Genomic DNA, 20,100 nt, shown 5'->3' on the forward strand with positions numbered 1-20,100 from the left:
AGGAATCCTAGTCCCCCAATGGCAATATTCCTCCAGAACTTCTTCTATTGAGAAAAGATCCCTGGAGAAGGTTCAGTTGAAAACGCCTTCAGAGTGGCATTCTATTAAAAAAAGATTTGCTTATGACGTTTAATGGGGGGAATATCCTCTGACAGTCTTCTTTTGGAAAAAATCTGTGACTTTTCTTTTGACGATGAACATACAGACAAGTCCTCAAGACGATGTTCAATTAAAATACATCCCTCAGAGGGCGCTCTATTAAAAATGTCATCTGAAAGTCTTTTAGTGACATATTTCGATTCGACTTAGGGAAGACTTGCTATAAGACCCTTGTCATTAGAGGACATTCGGAAAGTTGTGACGATCTTTTGAAAGAAAATATGCTGACAGTCTTCTGTAAAAAAATATCTCCGGATGGTCATCTATTAAATGAAGACACTCTAATGGGTTTTTCTTCAATTTCTAAACCCTGATATTTCCCAAGAAGATACTTTCTCTCTCTCACTCTCTCTCTCTCTCTCACACTCTCTTTGAACGAACACTCGTACTTTTACAGGTGCTTTAAACCTGTAAAAGTACGCGTTGCCACGAAGAATCCTTTGAAATTCTCCCATCCTGTACTACCACTAAACTCCCTTTTTTTTCTCTTTCATAATTCCTTTGAACTGATTAACCTTCTCGAAAAGAAAAAAATACCCAGTGAGTCCTTCCCAGTTCCTTTTGCACTTCTCCATTGTAATCCACCAATAATGCCGAAACATAATAAACACCAGCATTTTCTGGCGACCATTTCGTTCCAGGCCACTGGCCACATCGTCCTTAGTTGCGACTCGCCATAACGGCCAATTGCCGTGGCGGAAAACAAGGATATGCATAATTTGGGTAGAGCTGGAGTTTAATTTAACACAACAATTCTGGCCAAAAGCCACTTACGGCACGAAGGCACTTGGCTGCCGAGAAAGCCAGCCTTGGCCTTCAGCAGGGGAGGCCAACAAGAACAACAACAACAACAACAACGGCAACAGAAGATACTTTGCCATCAAGTCGTGTGTTGTAATTTTTCATGCTTTCCTGACCTGACTTTGCTGGTTGGGTGTTTTACTAAAGGTCCTTATTTATGGTTATTTATTGCACTTAACTCTCGCTCTCCCCCTCTCCCGCTCTCTCTCTCCTTTTTTGTTGCATTACATTTTATTATGTTGCTGCTGCTGCTGCTCATCTGCTTTTCTTTGTTGTTTCAATTTTTATTTTTTCCCCCATCACCACAATTGTCTGGGCAAAAAGAAGAGACTCCAAAGAGAGGATGAGGGGGTTTGAGATCCTTGTTCTGATGTTGCTGCCGATTGTTTCATGTTTGCAATTAAAACTGTGTGTTGTCATGTTAAATGATATAAATTAATTATTTTCAACAGCCATAATAAATGGCTGCTGATGCTGTCGCTATTATTGTTGTGGCTATCTTTGCAACAATTGTTGTTGTTGTTGTGGCTGGTATCAGCAACATTACCAACGCCTTTTCCATCTTCTTCTTCTTCGTCATTGAGGAAGGCTAATTATTTTCATGTGCAGACGGTTGTGTGTGTGTGTGGTGAGGTTGCTTCTTTTTGTGGCCGGTTGTAGGTGTTGCCATTGCCATCGATATTGCCATCACCATCAGAATCTTCATCATTACATCCTTGACTTTCCATCCCTGGCTTTGTAATTTACACTTCATTTATTTAATGAGAGGACATCATGTTCAGGAGGAAATAATTCCAAGGAGAAGGTATTTTTATGGATAAAAAGAACTGTCTGGAAATCGACAAAGAGGCGGGTAACTTTCTGAAGGACTGCTGTGGCGAGAGGAACCCTTGGATACAATCCGGCGATGGGTGAAATAAATAATCCATATAGGAGAGCTTCAGGTGATATTTAAACCCACAGCCATATGGCTACAGAGGCTATATATCATTTGTTACGGCCAAAAGGTGGCCCATCGAAATAAGGGTATTGGGCCCCAGGTCTCTTTGGACCAAATCCGTTTTAGGACATTTGGAGTCAATCTACTGATGTCCATCCGTCCGCCTATCTGGTGCGCGCAATAACTCTCGATAGGAGTATCCGATTTGGTCCAAACTTGGAACATCGTAATATTATACCGCTAGATCCTGTCCGCGGTATAATCCGAAGAGACCCAGGTCCAAAAGCCGTTATTTCGATGAGGCACGTTTTGGGCTATATCAAATTATATATACCCTCTATTGTCACAGGGCTGAGGGTATAAAAAACTGTCTGTAAATCATCAAACAGCTGGACAACTTTCCGAGGGACTTCCGTGGCCAGGGGTACACTTGAAAGTACTCTGCGGATAGGTGAAATAAAAATTAAAATTACAAATAGAAGAGATTCAGGTCAGTTTTTAGAAATTTTAATATTTCTACAAATTGTTCTCATTTCCTTCGGAGGTCTTTTTCTTTAAAAAAAAAATTTGGAAATACTTCTTTTTAGTGTAGGACCACCTGTCGGCATAACCTACAGAAATACTTCCCTCCTAGAATAAATGTTCAATATTTTCGATTATTTGTTTCGGAATATTGTTTTCATTATTTTTAAAAAAATCGGAATTTCACAAAATTGCCCTGGAAAATAAGTCCGCCCAAAAATGGCCTTTAGGATATCTTCTATCCTCTGAAACCAGTCAAGAGGTATTTTCACTGTAAAAGAGATGGGAGGTCATATATTATTAGAAGACCATCGGGACATTTCTATACAGTTAGGAGGTCTCTTCTACCCATAAAATCCCTACTACCCTCTTTTGACGAGCGTTGAGAGGGCTTCCCTTTGGAGAATCACTTAGAAAGTTTTCTAGCTATAAGTTTTCTAACTATAGAAGATAATCAGGAGAACTTCTGCATATGAAAGGCTATCAGGGGATCTTCTTCTGCCTACAGAAGGACGGCAGGAGGTCTTCTGTGTATAGATGACCTTCAGGAAGTCTTCTGTCTATAAAAGACCTTCAGGAGGTCTTCTCTCGATAAGACCGTCAGGATGAATTCTATCCACAGAAGTACGTCTTCTGCCTTTAGAAACCGCCAGGGAGATTTGAATTTATAAAAGACCATCAGGACGTCAACTGTCAAAATATCGTCTGTCAACAGAAGATCTTCAGGAGGTCATTTCTTCCATAGAAAACCAGAAAGAAGTCTTCTGTCCATAGAAGAGCATCAGGAGGTCTTCTGTCTATAGAATACCGTTAGGACATCTTCTGGCCACAGGAGACGTTCAGAAGGTCTTCTATCAATGGAAGGGCTCCTATATACCGGAGAGTTTCAGGAGACCGTCAAGGGACCTTCTGTCTACAGAAGGCAGTAAACAGGTCTATAGAAAAACTTCAGGAGGACTTTTATCTAGGAAAGACGTTCAAAACGTCTTCTGTGGTCCTTCAGGAAGTCATCTCTTCATAGCCAGCAGACCACCAGCAGAAAGTCTTTTGTCCATAGAAGAGCGTCAGGAGGTCTTCTATCTATAAAGTACCGCCAGAACGTCTTCTGTCTTTGGAATACCATTAGGATATCTTCTGGCCACAGGAGACGGTCAGAAGGTCTTCTATCAATAGAAGAACGAAGGAAGAACTTCTGTGTACCGGAGATTTTCAGGAGACCGTCAAGAGGTCTTCTGTCTAAAGAAGGTAGTTAGCAGGTCTATAGAAAAACGTCAGGAGGACTTTTATCTAGTAAGGGCCTTCAGGACGTCTTCTGTCTATAGGAAACATTCAGGATGTTCTGTCCCAAGCTTTGATTCATTGATTTTATTTTCAAAAATTTCCGATTTTATTTTATTTTCATTTATTTTTTCCAAATTTTCCATTCCGATCTACGTCGATTTCCCAAAAGAAATGCTCATCACAGAAGAATTTCACAAAATTGCCCTGGAAAAACATCGACGCCGTTTGCGTGAGGCCAAAGCCATTGTGGACCACAAACCACCCATTCTGCATGTGGGGAATTTTTCAAGATTTTCCAAACTCAAGGACGATGTTATGACATTTGTGGAACGGAATAAAACCAATGCCGAGCTATTGGTCCATCTGAATGAGATTTTTCGTACAAGAGGGGCCACCAATTCATTTCGCACCACGGAGACGGCTTTGGCGGCCAGTAATTTGCCCATAAGGCTGAGGGAGCTGTACAAAATTGAAATGGAAAATATGGAAATGGGGAAGAGGATTCTATGCACGAAGGGGGAGTTAAAGACCTGGCAGGATCCTACGAAGTTAAGGAAGCCAAAGAAAAGGAGGCCCGCGAAATTTCTTGTGCCCCATGGGATTCTGAAAAAATATTCCCAGCTAAAATTGCCGGAGGATCATAAGAAACTGAAACTGGTTCTGAGACCCATGGTGTGGATGGAACTGGAGGTAAAGAACATACGACCCCTTGGACGCATTGCCGTGCAGTTATATACCGAAGCTGCTCCTGGGGTGGTTTTGGAATTTATGAAACTCTGCCGCGAGGAGAAAACTCAAAAATTGGAATTTGTGCGCCTTTTCCCCAGCCTGTGGTTGGAGGGTACTTTAAGGCTACCAGACAAGTCATTGGTCTCCAGGCCCCTGGAATACGACAAAAGGGCCCTGGATCATGGAAGATATGCAGGGATCCTTTCCTTTTCATTGGATCATTTGAAATATCACAAAAAGGGTTTGTTCTATTTTGCCATCAGCTTTAAGCCATTGGGTGTGTTGAATGGCAAACGCATTGGATTTGGCCGTGTCGTGGAAGGTCTGAAATCCTTGAAGTCCATTGAGGTCTATGGTACGAAAAATGGCAAACTAACCAAAGAAATTGTGGTCTCCAAGTGTGGGGTTGATGTTAAATAAAGGAGGTTGGTGAAGAAAGCCATGGCTTTGCATCTTTCAAATCTGGAAGAGTAGGAAAATGGTCCTTCCGAGAGGGGGATTTTTTTCCATAGGAATAGCTGGAAACGGGTTGATTTCCATGGGACCAAAAGTCATTTGGAGAGATTCCTAATGGGATAATATACAAAGAGCCCAAGAGTTATGACCACTTTAAGGGAATCGACAAGTTTCCAGGAATCTTAGAGTTAGGGATACTTCAGGAGAATACATTGCAGATTATTTTTCGAAGGATGAAAAACCTCCTGACTATATACTATAAAGAAATTTATCTTGCGTGACCTTCTAAATATAGGATATTAATAGAGTAGAAGATCAGCTGACTGTCTTCTATGGCCTTTCTTCTCTAGTCGGAGAACATCCTGACGGCCTTCTCTGAATAGATGAGGTCCTGAACGTCTTTTGTAGACAGAAAACCTGCTGACGGTTTTCTATAGGCAGACAACCTCCTGAAGGTCTCTTGTAAGCTGAAGCAAACCTGACAGCCTTCTATAGACAGAAGACCTCCTGAAGGTCCTCTATGTACGGAAGACCACCTGAAGGTCTTCTATGGGCAGAACACCTTTTGAAGGTCTTCTATTGACATATGTCTTCCTGATGGTTTTCTATAAATAGAAATCCTCCTAAAGGTCTTCCATAGCCTGAAGACCTTCTAAAGGTCTTCTATTGACAGAAGACAAAAGAACTCCTGATGGTCTTCTCCTGATGGAATTCTGTGCACTGAAGACCTCCTAAAGGTCTTCTATGGATAGAAGACCTCCTGCCGGTTTTCTATGGATAGAAGAACACCTGACGGCCTGACTGTCTTCTATGGATAGAAGACCTCCTGCCGGTCTTCTATGGAAAGAAGACCTCCTGCCGGTCTTCTATGGATAGAAGACCTCCTGCCGGTCTTCTATGGATAGAAGACCTCCTGCCGGTCTTCTATGGATAGAAGACCTCCTGCCGGTTTTCTATGGATAGGAGACCTCCTGCCGGTCTTCTATAGATAGAATACCTCTTGCCGGTCTTCTATAGATAGAAGACCTCCTGCCGGTCTTCTATGGATAGAACCCCTCCTGCCGGTCTTCTATGGATAGAAGACCTCCTGATATTCTTCTATGGATAGAAGACCTCCTGCCGGTCTTCTGTGGATAGAAGACCACCTGCCGGTTTTCTATGGATAGAAAATTCCTGGCGGTCTTCTATGGATAGAAGACCTCCTGTCGGTCTTCTATGGACAGAAGACCTCCAGACTGTGTTCTGTGGACAGAAGACCTTCTGATGGTCTTCTATGAATAAAAGGCCTCCTACCGGTCATATATGGATAGAAGACCACCTGGCGGTCTTCTATGGATAGAAGGACCACCTGGCGGTCTTCTATGGATAGAGGACCTCCTGCCGGTCTTCTATGGATAGAAGACCTTCTTACGGCCTTCTATGGATAGAAGACCTCCTGACGGTCTTCTATGGTTAGATGAACTCCCACCTGACGATCTTCTATGGATAAAAGACCCCTGACGATCATCTGTAGACAGAAGACCACCTGGAGGTCTTCTATGGACAGAAGACCTCCTGGCGGTCTTCTATGGAAAGAAGACCTCCTGACGGTCTTCTGTGAACAGAAGACCTCCTGCCGGTGTTCTATGGATAGAAGACCTCCTGCCGGTCTTCCATGGACAGAAGACCTCCTGACGGTCTTCTGTAGACAGAAGACCTCCTGACGGTCTTCTATGGATAGAAGACCTCCTGTCGGTCTTCTGTAGACAGAAGACCCCCTGACGGTCTTCCCTTGATAGAATACCTCCTAAAACTCTTCTCTGGATGAAATCCCTTCCAAGGAGTAGAAGACCTCCTGAAGGCCTTTTTGAAGGCTTTCCTTATTAAAAAGAAAATTCCATTAGGCTTTTTCCAAAAGCCCTGCACAAAAGCTGCTTTTTCAAGATATGTCCTTGTCACACATTTCCTTTGAAATTGGTTTCGCATACATTCATATTTATTATTTCATTACATTTGACATCCTTCTCAGCTGCCTCGTCCTCCCGCTCCTCCTCCTTGCCGACTTATTATAATTCGCCTTAAGACCCTTGGAATTTTTGTGCTCGTGTATGAACTTAATTTGTGTGACCGTGTTAATGACATAATTACGGCAACGGCATTAAAATTAACGAAAATGTTGCCTTGACAACCGGCATATGTCAAAGGTCTCGTTCAGATACAAATACATACATTTATTACACATGTATAGATGTATGTGTGTGTGGGTAGTTGTGGGAGGAAAAGCCAGCTGTAATATATTATGAATGTGTCTTAAGAAAATGGCAAACAAATGCCACGAGACTTGGCTACTTCCTTAACTCAATTCATGTGAACGCCTAAAAGTATGCTTTAAATTTGCAATTATTGGGGATTCTTGCATTTCTGATGAGAAATTTGAGAGTGTGTCCCTCAATTTGTTTAAAAAGGACTATGCAGACATGATTTAGGAAAAGTTAAGTCTTTTGCGACCCCTCTCACTCTCACCCCCCTCCCCCAACCGCAATGGCCTTTGCCAAAAAAATGGCAAACGCTTACAAAATCTACAACTCCTATAACAATAATTTATTTTTTTTTAACGAAAAAAAATAAAATAATAGCAGCAAAAAACCATTGCAAAAGTGCAAACATAAAATGATGCTGCAGTCCACAAAAAAAATAGGAAAAGAGAAAGGAAAACCACCCAGACCCGAATCAAGCCATAAAACTATTTTCATCTTCACAGCAAATTTCCCAACCATTTTTCTTCTTAACCCGACAACCAACCAACCAAACGTCAGCACTGGATTGAACATTGCTGAAATAAGCGAGCGTATAAAAAACGCCAGGAATAAAAGTTAACTATAATTTAATGCGGAACCGCGAAAAGACCCAGTGCAAAAAAAGAAAACACAGAGAACCGTACCACTTTACATTAACCCATTTCGTTGGCCGGGGGCAGGGGAAGGGTTAGAGAAGCTGCAGGTAAAACTGCGGAATTTTTAAATAAATGTAAATTTGGTAACACGTTTGCCACAATTGCTGTACATAAGAGACGAAGAATGAAAGGGAGGGGGCGGGGGGTATCCCCTTGCCAAGAATCGAATAAATTTTAAATGTGTGACATTTCCAGCAATGCTGTTGGGAAGGTAGGGGAAATTCGTTTTAAGACCAACAACAATGTAAACACTGCCAATTAATTTTTTGGGAAACAAATCCTGAACAAATTTGAAATGTAGAAAAAAGGCTAAGGACCCTTTTTTCGGGGGGAAAAATTTGGGTTGTAAAGAAACAATGGAAATTTCTTTGGAGGATACAACAATAAAGACCTGTGAAGGACTTCGTGATGGATTTCACTTTAATTACACGGAGGAACTTAGTCAAATGTTAAGTGCTGAGAAAAAGGATAATTTGACAAAGTTTTAGGGGCAAAAAACTTAATTAAGTCAGGTCACCCCACAAAGACTTGCAGTCGGGTTTGGGGGTGTCCTTTGAAAACAAACGCAGAAAAAGGACATTTTTCTATTGAAAAATTCAAATCAGCAAAGTTTTTGGGACCGGAAACCCGATTTAGCGGAGCTTTCCAAAAATACATTTCAACTCAGCCAGCAATCTTTATTCGGCAACATATTCTTATAGAAAGCTGCTACTCTGCCACTTAATTAAGTCAAGTCACCCCACAAAGACCTGCAGTCGAGTATGGGGGTTTCCTTTGAAAAAAAAAACGCAGCAAAGGGAAATTTTTCTATTGAAAATATCAAATCAGCCAAATTTTTGGGACCGGAAACCCGATTCAGCGGAGTTTTCCCAAAATACATTTCAACTCATCCCACATTCTCATAGGAATCCGCTACTCAGCTAAATTTTCTCGAAGTAAGCCGCTGAGAAGTTTTTGTGCAGAGAAACCTATTTCAGCAATGCTTCGGGGGAAATTTTATACCTTCAGACTCAGTGGCCCTTAGCTCATCAATAGAGACTCTCGGGCTCATCCGCTCTTCTATAAAGACTCTTGGGCCCTTCAGCTCGTCTATAGAGACTCTCGTGCCCATTAGCTCGTCTCTAGAGACTCTCTTTATGGCCAGCTACAGAGGGTATAGGAATCCTTTGATTCACCCAAAATGTGCCTCATCGAAATAGCTGTTTTGGATCCTAAGTCTCTTTGAAGGAAATCCGTTTCAGGATATTTGGAGTCCATTTAGCGGTGTTTGTCTGTCAATCTACCTGGCACGATAACTCTCCAACGAAGTATCCGATTTGATCCAAACTTGGCACATTGAAATATTATTGTCAAACTTATATCAAGTTCGGAGGTGGACAGTATCGGTTCACTCCTTCTGGTACCTCCCCCAAAAACAGGTCAAAATTTTCAAAGAAAACATTTTTAGGAAGACAAACATTCATAGGTAGACAAAGGATCATCCTATTATGTTCAAATTTTGTAGATCTTAATATTTGTATCCGTGCTAGGTCCGGCGCGAAAATCGACAATATCGCTCGACCCCTTTTAGTACCTATCGCACAAAAAGTCAAAATTTTCAATGAAAATATTTTTTTTATAGGAAGAGAAAGGATCATCTTTGTATCAGTGCTAGGTCCGGTGCGAAAATCGACAATACCGCTCCGCTCCTTTTAGTGCCTCCCCCACAAAGGGTTAAAATTTTAAATAATCATAACCCTCATAAAATGTGAAATAAAGAGTCCGACTGCCTTCCAATTTCGCTCATGCCAATATTTCTATCAAGACAGTATGAATATATACTGGAACCGATCACTACTTCCGGTACCTCCCACAAAATGGTTTAAAATTTTGAATAACCATGAGCCTCATAAAATGCGAAGAAAAACTTCCGATTCTTTTCAAACTTCGCACATCCCAATATTTCTAGCAACACAACATTTGGTGTGATGATCAAAAATTACTCTCTCTCTCTCTCTCCCTCTCTTTCTCTCTCTATCCCAATTTTTCTAGCAACACAACATTTGGTGTGAAGATCAAAAATTACTCTCCCTCTGTCTCTCTCTCTTTCTCTCTCTCTTTCTCTCTCTCTCTATCGAGCTATTCGGCTCCAACTCCAAATTTTCAAACAGGAATGTCATTTTTCCAATGGAAAATCACAATTCAACAAAGTTTTTCCATGGAAAATAGCAAGTCATTGAGGTTTTCCAACTACGTTTTTCATGGGAAATCGTAATTCAACTAAGTTTTTCCATGGAAAATTCAGCAAAAATTTTCCTCTGGAAAATCTCAAATTCAGCTAATTTTTTCTTTCGCTTCCATTAACAACAATTACTCTCTCTCTCTCTCTCTCTCTCTCTCTCTCTCTCTCTCTATCGAGCTATTCGGCTCCAACTACAATTTTTCAAACAGGAGTGTCATTTTTCCAATGGAAAATCACAATTCAACAAAGTTTTTCCATGGAAAATAGAGTTTTCCAACTAAGTTTTTCCATGGAAAATCGTAATTCAGCTAAGTTTTTCCATGGAAAATTCAGCAAAAATTTTCCTCGGAAAATCTTAAATTCAGCAAAATTTTTTCTTTTGCTTCCATTAACAACAATTACTCTCTCTCTCTCTCTATCGAGCTATTCGGCTCCAACTCCAAATTTTCAAACAGGAGTGTCATTTTTCCAATGGAAAATCACAATTCAACAATTTTTTTTTTTATGGAAAATAGCAAGTCATTGGGGTTTTCCACCTAAGTTTTTCAATGGAAAGTTACAATTCACCAAATTTTTTCCATGGAAAATTCAGCAAAAAAATTCCTCCGAAAAATCTCAAATTCTGGAAAAATTTTTCTTCCGTTTCCATTATTGATTCAAGGTCATCGCCACACTTCAAATGCCATAACATGGAAGGAACATTTCCACTCCAACCAAAATCCATTAGCCAACTGCACTGTAACGCCATGTAATGCAGACGCCTGTTTTCAATTGCAAACCCAACTATTTTGGAACGTGACACGTCCGGATACGTCAATTTTCGAGTCCTTTTGGCATTGCAACGCGCTTTTCATTCACTCCAGCCAACAGCTGGCGATGCCACACGCCATGCCGCCACAGTTGTCAACCAGCTATCATCGATGAGGTCTTTACGTATTCCAATCATAACATTTGATATGTTTGCTGAAAGGTGGCGGGGGTGGGGAGAGAGATGGCAGGGAAGGGAGGGAAGGGGGAGTGGTGGGCTGCCTTGGTTATGTTTTATGACTGGCCTTGTTTTTTCTCCATCCTGTTGCTGGGTCAATTGTGTGCCAATGGTTAGGCAGGCAGGCAGCCAGGCAGTCAGCCGGCATTCTGTCATTGGCAAGTGCGTGTAACGGTGTCCAAGTGCCATTGATGTCCATGCTGATGCAAAGAGACTTTCCTGGTGGCCCTAAACGTTGATGTTCGATGTTGTTGTCGAGTATTGAATTTACAAACACGCTTATCGAAAATCATTTATCATTTTTAACTGCCGTTTGGCTTTGGCTGGTATTGATGCCACCGCCACCAGCAGCAGCAGAATCAGCAGCATCCACATCCAAGGGAGGAAGGAAGGAAGGAAATAGAGAGAGCTGGAGTCCTTTGTTGTTATGCATGGAGGCATCTGCAATATGTTAGACGTGTGTGTGTGCATGTGTTGGTGAGGTTTTTCTCTCAGTGCGTTTCGATGATGTTGAACAGCCGCCAGGCAGGCAGGCATAAAAACCATTCGGTCATCATCAGGATTTTGCTACATAGGACAGAGACAACAATTTACGCAAAAATACAAACATACACCTCCACATCTATACACACTTCCACCCTCCCAAGAAAATCGTCAACAATGTTTTCCATTGCCAAGGACCCACCAACTGCCGTCTGAACGGATGGATGGCGGGTATCGATGGCGTTTACAGAAATCAATTTGTATTTCTTTGATAAGCTGCCATCCCCGTTCTGAATACCAAAGCAAGTGTCGCCGTTATGTTTGGCGAGTGTATCCTCTTTTTTTTTCTCATGTGCATCTGTGTGTGTGAACTTTGGGAGGATACTTTCCGTTTTCCGTATCAGAAAATTCACACAAAAGCAAGGATTAATAGACTCAATTTGGCTATGGATATTTGAGGACTCTCCCAACAGCCTATCATCATCAGCGGATTTCTCCAGCTGCCATCCGACGAATACGATACGAGAGTAGCTGTGTGACATGAATAGCCCGTGACAAGGTCAAGTGTTAAGGACACACACAATAAACATTTTGTTGGAAGTGTCATTTTGCGGAGATTGGTTGCTTCTTTCATTCATTGTTGCCATTTAGCGTTTTGAGAAAGGTTTAAGTGTCTGTGTGTGAGTGCAATGCTTTGTTCATCCAATAGATATTGAAAACATGACGAGGCCCGCGGCAAAACAATTTCAATACAAAAATGTACCATTGTGAACTGAACAATGGCCGTTGAAATTTGAAAGGAGAAGATATGGATGGCAATGGATTAGCTGGGAGTGGATTATCTGCTGCCAGGAATTGAGGTTTTCCCGGGGGAAAATGCCGTTTGTTTTAAGGTTAGCCATAAAGAAATTTTGCTGAATTTGAATTTTCTAGAAATAAAGGTTGTTGACTGAACCTTTTTAATGAAAAACTGCCCTGAATTGACAAATTCCGTGGAATATGTCATAGAATATTGCAATTTAGCAATTTTTTTTTTTTTTTTTGAAGGGAAATTCAATTCAGTAATGTTTTTAGGAAGCTCTCAGCAAATTTTTTCAAAGAAAAATTCAATTTAGGTATGTTTTCATTTAGAAAACCGCTAATAAAGCTAATCTACAAATTTAAAAATAATTTGTATTGTTGTTTGTAATTGATGTTCTCTGGCATGTGTGCAACAATTTGGCATTCTGCAAATTTCATATGAAAGCTGATATCATTACCAAGGTTTATATGTATATTTATATGCATCGTCTCTGTATTGTTTTATGAGTTATAGCCATTTTAGTGTGTTCATTTCAAATAATGTATTTTGAAAATGAGTTCAGTGAATGATTCAACGACCAGGCTGAAGCTAGAATCTTAAAATTTTACATGGGGATCAATGTGGGTGTGTTGGGGTGAGATATGACAGTGCTTATTAAAAATACAATGCACAACAACAATCCAACAATCGATATAACTCAACAAAGGAGTTATCCATAGATTATCAAAATTCAGCGATTTTTTTGAAGGAAAATTAAATTCAGGAATGTTTTTAGGAAGCTCTCAGCAATTATTTTCAAGGACACATTATATTCGGCGAAATTCTCGCTTACAAAAATCCGAATTCAGTTAATCTACAAATTTAAAAATTATTTGTATTGTGTTAGTCACTGATGTTCTCTGGCATGCCTGAAACAATTTGGTTCCTCCGAATTTCATATGAAAGCTGATACCAACAGCAAGGTTTATATGCATTTTTATGGGTATAGTCTCTGTATTGGTTCATGAGTTATAGGCATTTTAGTGCACTCATTTCAAAACATGTATTTTGAAAATAGGCCAACGCCAACGCCAACGCCCAATTAAAACTCTCTTTTCAAAATATATTATTCGAAATTAATGCACTAAAATGGCCATAATTCATGAATCAATACAGATACTATGAATATAAATATACATATAAACCTTGCTGTTGGCATCAGCTTTCATATGAAATCCGAAGGAACCAAATTGGTTCAGGCATGCCAGAGAACATCAATGACAAACACAATACAAATTATTTTTAAATTTGTAGATTAACTGAATCTGGATTTTTCTAAGTGAGAACTTGCCCGAATTGAATTTTTCTAAAAAAAATTGCTGAGAACTTCCTAAAAACATTCCTGACTTGAAATTTACTTCAAATAAAATTGCTGAATTATAATGTTCTATGGAGAATTCCTTTGTTGAATTATATCGGCCAAAAACCTTTTTTGGATTGTTGTTGTGCATTGTATTTTTAAAAACCCCTGCCATATCTCAACCCAACACACCCACATTGATCCTCACGCAAAATTTTAAGATTCTAGCTTCCGGCGTTTCACCTGGGCATTTAATCAGTCACTGAACTATTTTCAAAATACATTATTTGAAATGAACGCACCAAAATGGCTATAACTCATGAATCAATACAGCGACCATACATATAAATATATATATAAACCTTGCTGTTGACATCAGCTTTCATACGAAATTCGGAGGAACCAAATTGGTTTAGGCATGCCAGGGAACATCAATGACTAACACAATGCAAATTATTTTTAAATTTGTAGATTAAGTTAATTGGAGGTTTTCTAAGTGAGAACTTCTCCAAATTCAATTTTTCTTTAAAAAAAAAACTGCTGAAAGCTTCCTGAAAACATTCCCGAATTGAAATTCTCCAGAAAAATAATTCTGAATTGTGATATTCTATTGAAAACTCCAAGGAATTCTATTTTTTTCATTGACAAAAATTATGGGATTAACTTTTTTATGGAAAATATAAATTGAATCCAAAAACCCAAGATTCCCACCCAAAATTTCAAGATTCTAGATTCAGTCGCTTCACTTGACCGTTGAATCAGTCACTGAACTGTTTTCAAAATTCATATTTCGAAATGAAATCACTAAAATGGCTATAACTCATGAATCACCACAGTGACCTTGTATATTAATGTACATATAAACCTTCCTATTGGCATCAGCTTTCATATGACATTTTCAGAAACCAAATTGGTTCAAGCATGCCAGAGAACATCAATTACAAACACAATGCAAAATATTTTTAAATTTGTAGATTAGCTTAATTGGAGGTTTTCGAAATGAGAATTTCCCTGAATTAAATTTTTCTTTGAAAAAATTTGCTGAAAACTTCCTGGGAATATTTCTGATTTGAATTTTCCTCCAAAAAAAAATGCTGAATTATTATATTCTATGGAAAACTCCAAGGAATTCCGTTTTTTTATTGAAAAAAAAAATTAGAGGGAATTAGGAAAATGACTTTTTATGGGAAATATTTGCTAATTCCATTTTTCATTGAAAAATCTCCTAAATTTTAATTTTTTATAAGAAAATCTCTTTAAAATATCAAAGTCCTTTAGAGAAGAAATTTCAAACAAAATCTAAACAAAGAAACGCCAAACACACACACATGAAACGGATATTGCAACGGCGTAAAAGGAAGAATCGCTGCAACTTTCATTGTATTTTCTTGTTTTCGTTTATTTTCCTCCTCCTACATAAATATGAGCCAGCCTTTGCAGTAAATGAAAAACTAGAGGAGAAAATCATAGAAATCAAATATCAAAGGACTCGGAGAGGGGAGGCGGGAAGCATAAGTTCATAAAGGGAACCCGCAAAAAAAATCATCCACACACATAAAATTTATGACCCTTCTACATAACAGTTAACAGAACTTTTCTTTTTGTTTCTGTCATCTATGATACGTTTTTGTTTTACTGCTCTCAAATGTGAGAGGAGAAGATAGGGAGGAGAGGGGGCTCTATGTAGCACTCGCCATGTTACTGTGGTTATTTTTTAAGAGGATATGAATAACGTATCAAAGTGGAAATCCAAGCAAAGCTCGAGTAGATTTTTGAAACTTTTTTGGTGGGGGAGGGGGGTGTGTTTTGAACGCTTTTTTTTGAAGGATAAGAAATTAAAGAATATGTCCTTTCATCTACAACATTTACAGGGGGAGGGTAATGCTCCGGCGAAGTTCTAATAATCTGTAAGGGGAGATCCATAACCAAGCCAAGCAGTCCGTGGTTGGAGCATAGCTGAAATATGAAACTGCATTTGTAGTCGGGTATTGTTTGCCAGGATATTTCATTTCATTTGCTTTGAAATATTACCAGCTTAGCATGCTTCTGGGTGAGTCGGCAAGAGATAGGCAAAGTTATTTGCTCTAATTGTCTTGGAATTTTTAATAATTATTTTGCATAACTTGCCATGACTTGGCAATATTTCATTTCTGCGAGGATAGCTTCCAGGAAGGAGAGAAAGAGAGGAGGGAGCTCCCCTTATATTCCTGTCTTCAACAGCTCGCAAAAGCAAATAAATTCGAACATGTTTCGCAACGACTACACGTACACAATGCCAGCTATTATTAAAATTCTAAATTTTTACCTCTCCAAACACACACTCGCACACACCAACACATCCTCACAACACACCTCAATGTAGTCTTCCGGGAAAATTCAATTTCCGCCATTGAGCAAGCTGTACGAAGCCAAGGCATGTAAACAAACAAGCGAATTGCAAATAAAAGCCTCCTTTAAACAACACTCAAGAATCCTCCAAAGAAGGCACACAAACCCACACACACACACACTCACATTCACACATCACTTGCACACGCTTCGATGGCTCATTTTTTCACAATTACATTTTGACTGAATAACATCAGCGGGGTCATGCACAGTTGAGCAGTTCCTCAGCTCCTTAAATTCTTAAGCATTTTCACTTCATTTATTATTGAACAAGCAGAGGCACACTCACACACATATACACACACAAACACATACGAGCACACCTCAATGAGCATTACAAGGCATGGCCGTGATAAGCAAATATAGGGTAAAATGGAAAATGGTCTAAGTTGGATTTTTAAGAAAAATTCAAACACAAAAAAAAAATAATAGAAAAGGAAAAACTATTTAGCAAGATCGCTCTCCAGCCCGCCTGTAGACCGTCTCTAGTCCTTCAGATCAACTTATTCTGTCTCTTCAACCCATTGACTCGACTAATTCTTTATTTCTACAAAACCATGCCTTCAGACTTACCAAGCATGGCCTTTTCGGTCTACCAACCTAGTTCCTTTGCAGGACAAACCTTGGCCCTTTGGCTTGACTATCTCTTGTTCTTTACCTAGACTTACAATGGCCCTTCAGATCGTCCGAATCCAGTATTTTAGCTCACTTAAACTAGCCCTTTAGATATCCAAAACTGTGTCATTCAGCTCGACTAACGCTGGCCCTTTAGCTCGTCTTATCCTGAGCCTTTAGCTCGACTAAACCTGGCTCTCCAGCTCATCTTACTCTGGCCTTCAGTTCGCATAACCTGGCTTTTCAGGTCGTTTATCCCCTCAGGCCCTCAGCTCGACTATCCTTGGTCCTTCTGCTCGACTATCCTTGGCCCTTCCGCTTTTTTGCTTGACTAACCCTGGCCTTTAGGTCGACTCACCATGGCCCTTTCACTCGTGTAGACCAGGCCCTTTAGCTCGAGTAATCTTGGCCTTTCAGGTCGCTTAGCCCTTGCACCTAAGCTCGACTATCCTGGGCCCTTCACTTGACGGCCCATTTGCTCGACTTTGCTCTTGAGATCGACTATCCCTGCCCGATAGCTTGTCTAAACTTGGCCCTTTAGTTCCACTATCTCTGAGTCTTTAGCTCGAATAACCCTGGCCTCAAACTCGTCTATGAAAGTAAACTCATCTATGACAGCAGACTCCTTTCCCTGGCGTCGAGCACGCCTATGGATGTAGACTCCCGCCTTTGGCCCAGAGTTCGTCTATGACTATAGAAACCCCTTTCTAGCCTTAATATCGTCTGTGAAAGTAGTTTCCCTTCTCTGGCCTCGAACTTGTCTATCAAAGTAGACTCCTTTCTCTGGCATCAAGCTCTTCCATGGAAATAGTCTTCCTTTTCTCGGCCGCCAACCAGCTCGTTCGAGCACGCTGGTGAGAGTTGTCTCCCTTCTCTGAGCATCTCTAGAAAAAAAATCCATTCTCTATGGCCTTGAATTCGTTTCGGGTGACTCACTCGTATTCGAGCTCTTCTATAGAGACTTCTTTGTCTAAAGAGATTCTCTCTGTTTCCAATTTCTAGGGACTCTTTCGCCCCTTAGCTGACCTCTAGAGACTCACTCGACCCTTAGCTCGCCTCTAGGGATTTCCTTGCCCTTAAGCTCTTCTTTTGAGACTCCCTCGGCCCTCAACTCTTCTCTAGAGACTCCCTCGTTCCTCAGCTTGTCTCTTGAAGCCAACACGCCTTCTATGGCCTCGACTTCGTTTCGGGAGACTCACTCGTTTTTCAGAGGTTTCTTTGTTTAAAGAGACACTTTCGTCCGACCTCTTCCCCAGGTATATGGACTTATTCGCCCTTTAGCTCACCTCTAGAGACTCCCTTGTCTCATTAGCTCTTCTTTAGAGCCTCCTACTCGGCCATCAACTCTTCTCCAGAGGCTCCCTCGTCCCTCAGCTCATCAGCTTGAGACTACCTCTACTTCTATGGCCTCGAGTTCGTTTCGGGAGATTCACTCGTTTTTGAGGTATTCTATAGAGACTTCCTTGTCTAAGGAGACTATCTCGTCCCACCTTTTATCCAGGCCCAGGGACTCTTTCGAGCCTTATGTCACCTCTAAAAACTCCCTTGCCCCTCAGCACTACTTTAAAACGCCCTTGCTCCGTTTTTGGAGACTTCCCTGGGCCTTAAATATTCTCTAGACATTCCCTTGTCTCTCAGCTTTTCTCTTGAGGCTACCACGCTTCTATAGCCTCGAGTTCGTTGCCAGAGGCTTACTCGTTTTCGAGCTCTTCTATAGAGGTTTCTTTGTTTAAAGAGACACTTTCATCCGACCTCTTCCCCAGGTATATGGACTAATTCACCCTTTACCTCACCTCTAGAGACTCTCTTGTCTCATCAGCTCTTCTTTAGAGACTCTTTGATTCTCAACTATTCTTTAGAGTCTCCTCCTCGGCCCTCAACTCTTCTCTAGAGACTCCCTCGTCCCTCAGCTCATCAGCTTGAGACTACCTCTCCTTCTATGGCATCGAGTTCGTTTCGGGAGATTCACTCGTTTTCGATTTTTTTTTTAGCGGCTTTTTCGTCTAAAGAGACTCTCTTGTCCCACCTCTTCCCCAGGTGTTTGGACTCCTTCGCTACTTAACTTACCTCTACAGACTCCCTTACTCCTCAGCTCTTCTTTAGGGACTTCCTTGCTCCTTAGACACTTCGTCAGCCCTCAACTCTTCTCTAGAGGTTCCCCCAGTCCTTAATTATTTTCTAGAGATCACCTCACCTGCCAGTTCGCACTCAGCTCATCTGTAGAAACTCCTTCGTCACTCTGCTTGTCTCTAGAGACTCAATTGCCACTATCTCTTCTTAAAATACTCCCTCGCGGCCAAACTTTTTCCAAGAGACTTGCTTGTCTCCTAGCTTACCTGAAAGGATTTCCACGAACTTTAGCTCGTCTATAGAGACTGTCTCGCCCCTCAGTTCTCCCCCTCGTCCCTTAACACATTGCTGCTTTTCTTTTCGTTTAACATTTTAATTTCACTTTTATTGCAGCTTTTACTTATCCATACCTGCATATGGGATAACTACTCCAAGGTAGCACCCCCTACTCTTCCACCACCTCCCCTTTCCTCTTCTTTGTAAACCGTTTCCATTTAAGCATCAATGAATGGCAGAACTTCAATTTTATGACTATATATTCATTTTAGAGCTTTTTCGTGATTTCCCGCCATCAAATGGAACTATTAAACCAACTACCACGCCGTCATCCCTCCGCATCTCCATATCCTTGCCTTCCAATGGTCTGGTCTGGTCTGGCCGGGCAATGGTCAACCACTATATTATGGTTGATTGTTGTCCGTTTGCCGATAGCGGCCATATAAAATTGGACTCCGTCGGTCAGGCAGTCCTTCTGTCATTTGGTCAGATAGTCAATTGGTCGCTCATTCAGTCAGTCCTTCATTCATTCATATGGATTGCCCAGCGAGTGAGCTAGCGACCGGGCAGTAGTTGTTTTATTGTTTTGTAAATGTCATTGTCGTCATTTTGTCGCTTTATTTTGCCATGACATCCGTGGCATAGTTGCAACAGCAACAGCAGTTGTTGCTGTTATTCTTGTTGCTTTTGTTGTAAACAACATAAAATAGAATGAAATGGAGAAATAAACCTGAATGGATGCTCGAACATATATATATTTTTATATGTTATTGTTGTTGTTGCTGCTGTATTTTTACAATTTTATACACCAGACACCAATAAAGCCTGGCATTGGCAACAATTGTTGTTGTGGCCGAGTTACTAAAGAGCCAGCGTCCAGTAAATTATTACAAAACACTTCATCACAGGATTCACAAGGGGGGTTGGGAGGTTGTGAGTGTGTATGTGTGTGCGTGCAATTTTAAGTGATTTTTTATTTTTATTTTTTTCCAAAAAAAAAAGAAAAAAATCTCGCTGAAATAAATGAAAATTAAAGGAAACCTCTCAGACTTAACAGGAAACGCAATAAAAGTTGTGGAGCTTTGCTCATTACTTGCACAC

General features: G+C 40.6%; 1 protein-coding gene across 1 annotated transcript; it reads left to right on the plus strand.

Annotated features, from left to right (window-relative positions):
• Positions 1-3,833: 3,833 nt before the first annotated feature.
• Positions 3,834-4,852, plus strand: LOC131803140 (uncharacterized). Its single transcript, XM_059124215.1, has one exon. The coding sequence runs from the start codon at positions 3,875-3,877 to the stop codon at positions 4,850-4,852; it is 978 nt and encodes a 325-aa protein (XP_058980198.1). The 5' UTR covers positions 3,834-3,874.
• The last annotated feature ends 15,248 nt before the right edge of the window (positions 4,853-20,100 follow it).

Source organism: Musca domestica, unplaced genomic scaffold (assembly GCF_030504385.1).
Source record: "Musca domestica strain aabys unplaced genomic scaffold, Musca_domestica.polishedcontigs.V.1.1 27, whole genome shotgun sequence".
Lineage (NCBI taxonomy): Eukaryota > Metazoa > Arthropoda > Insecta > Diptera > Muscidae > Musca > Musca domestica.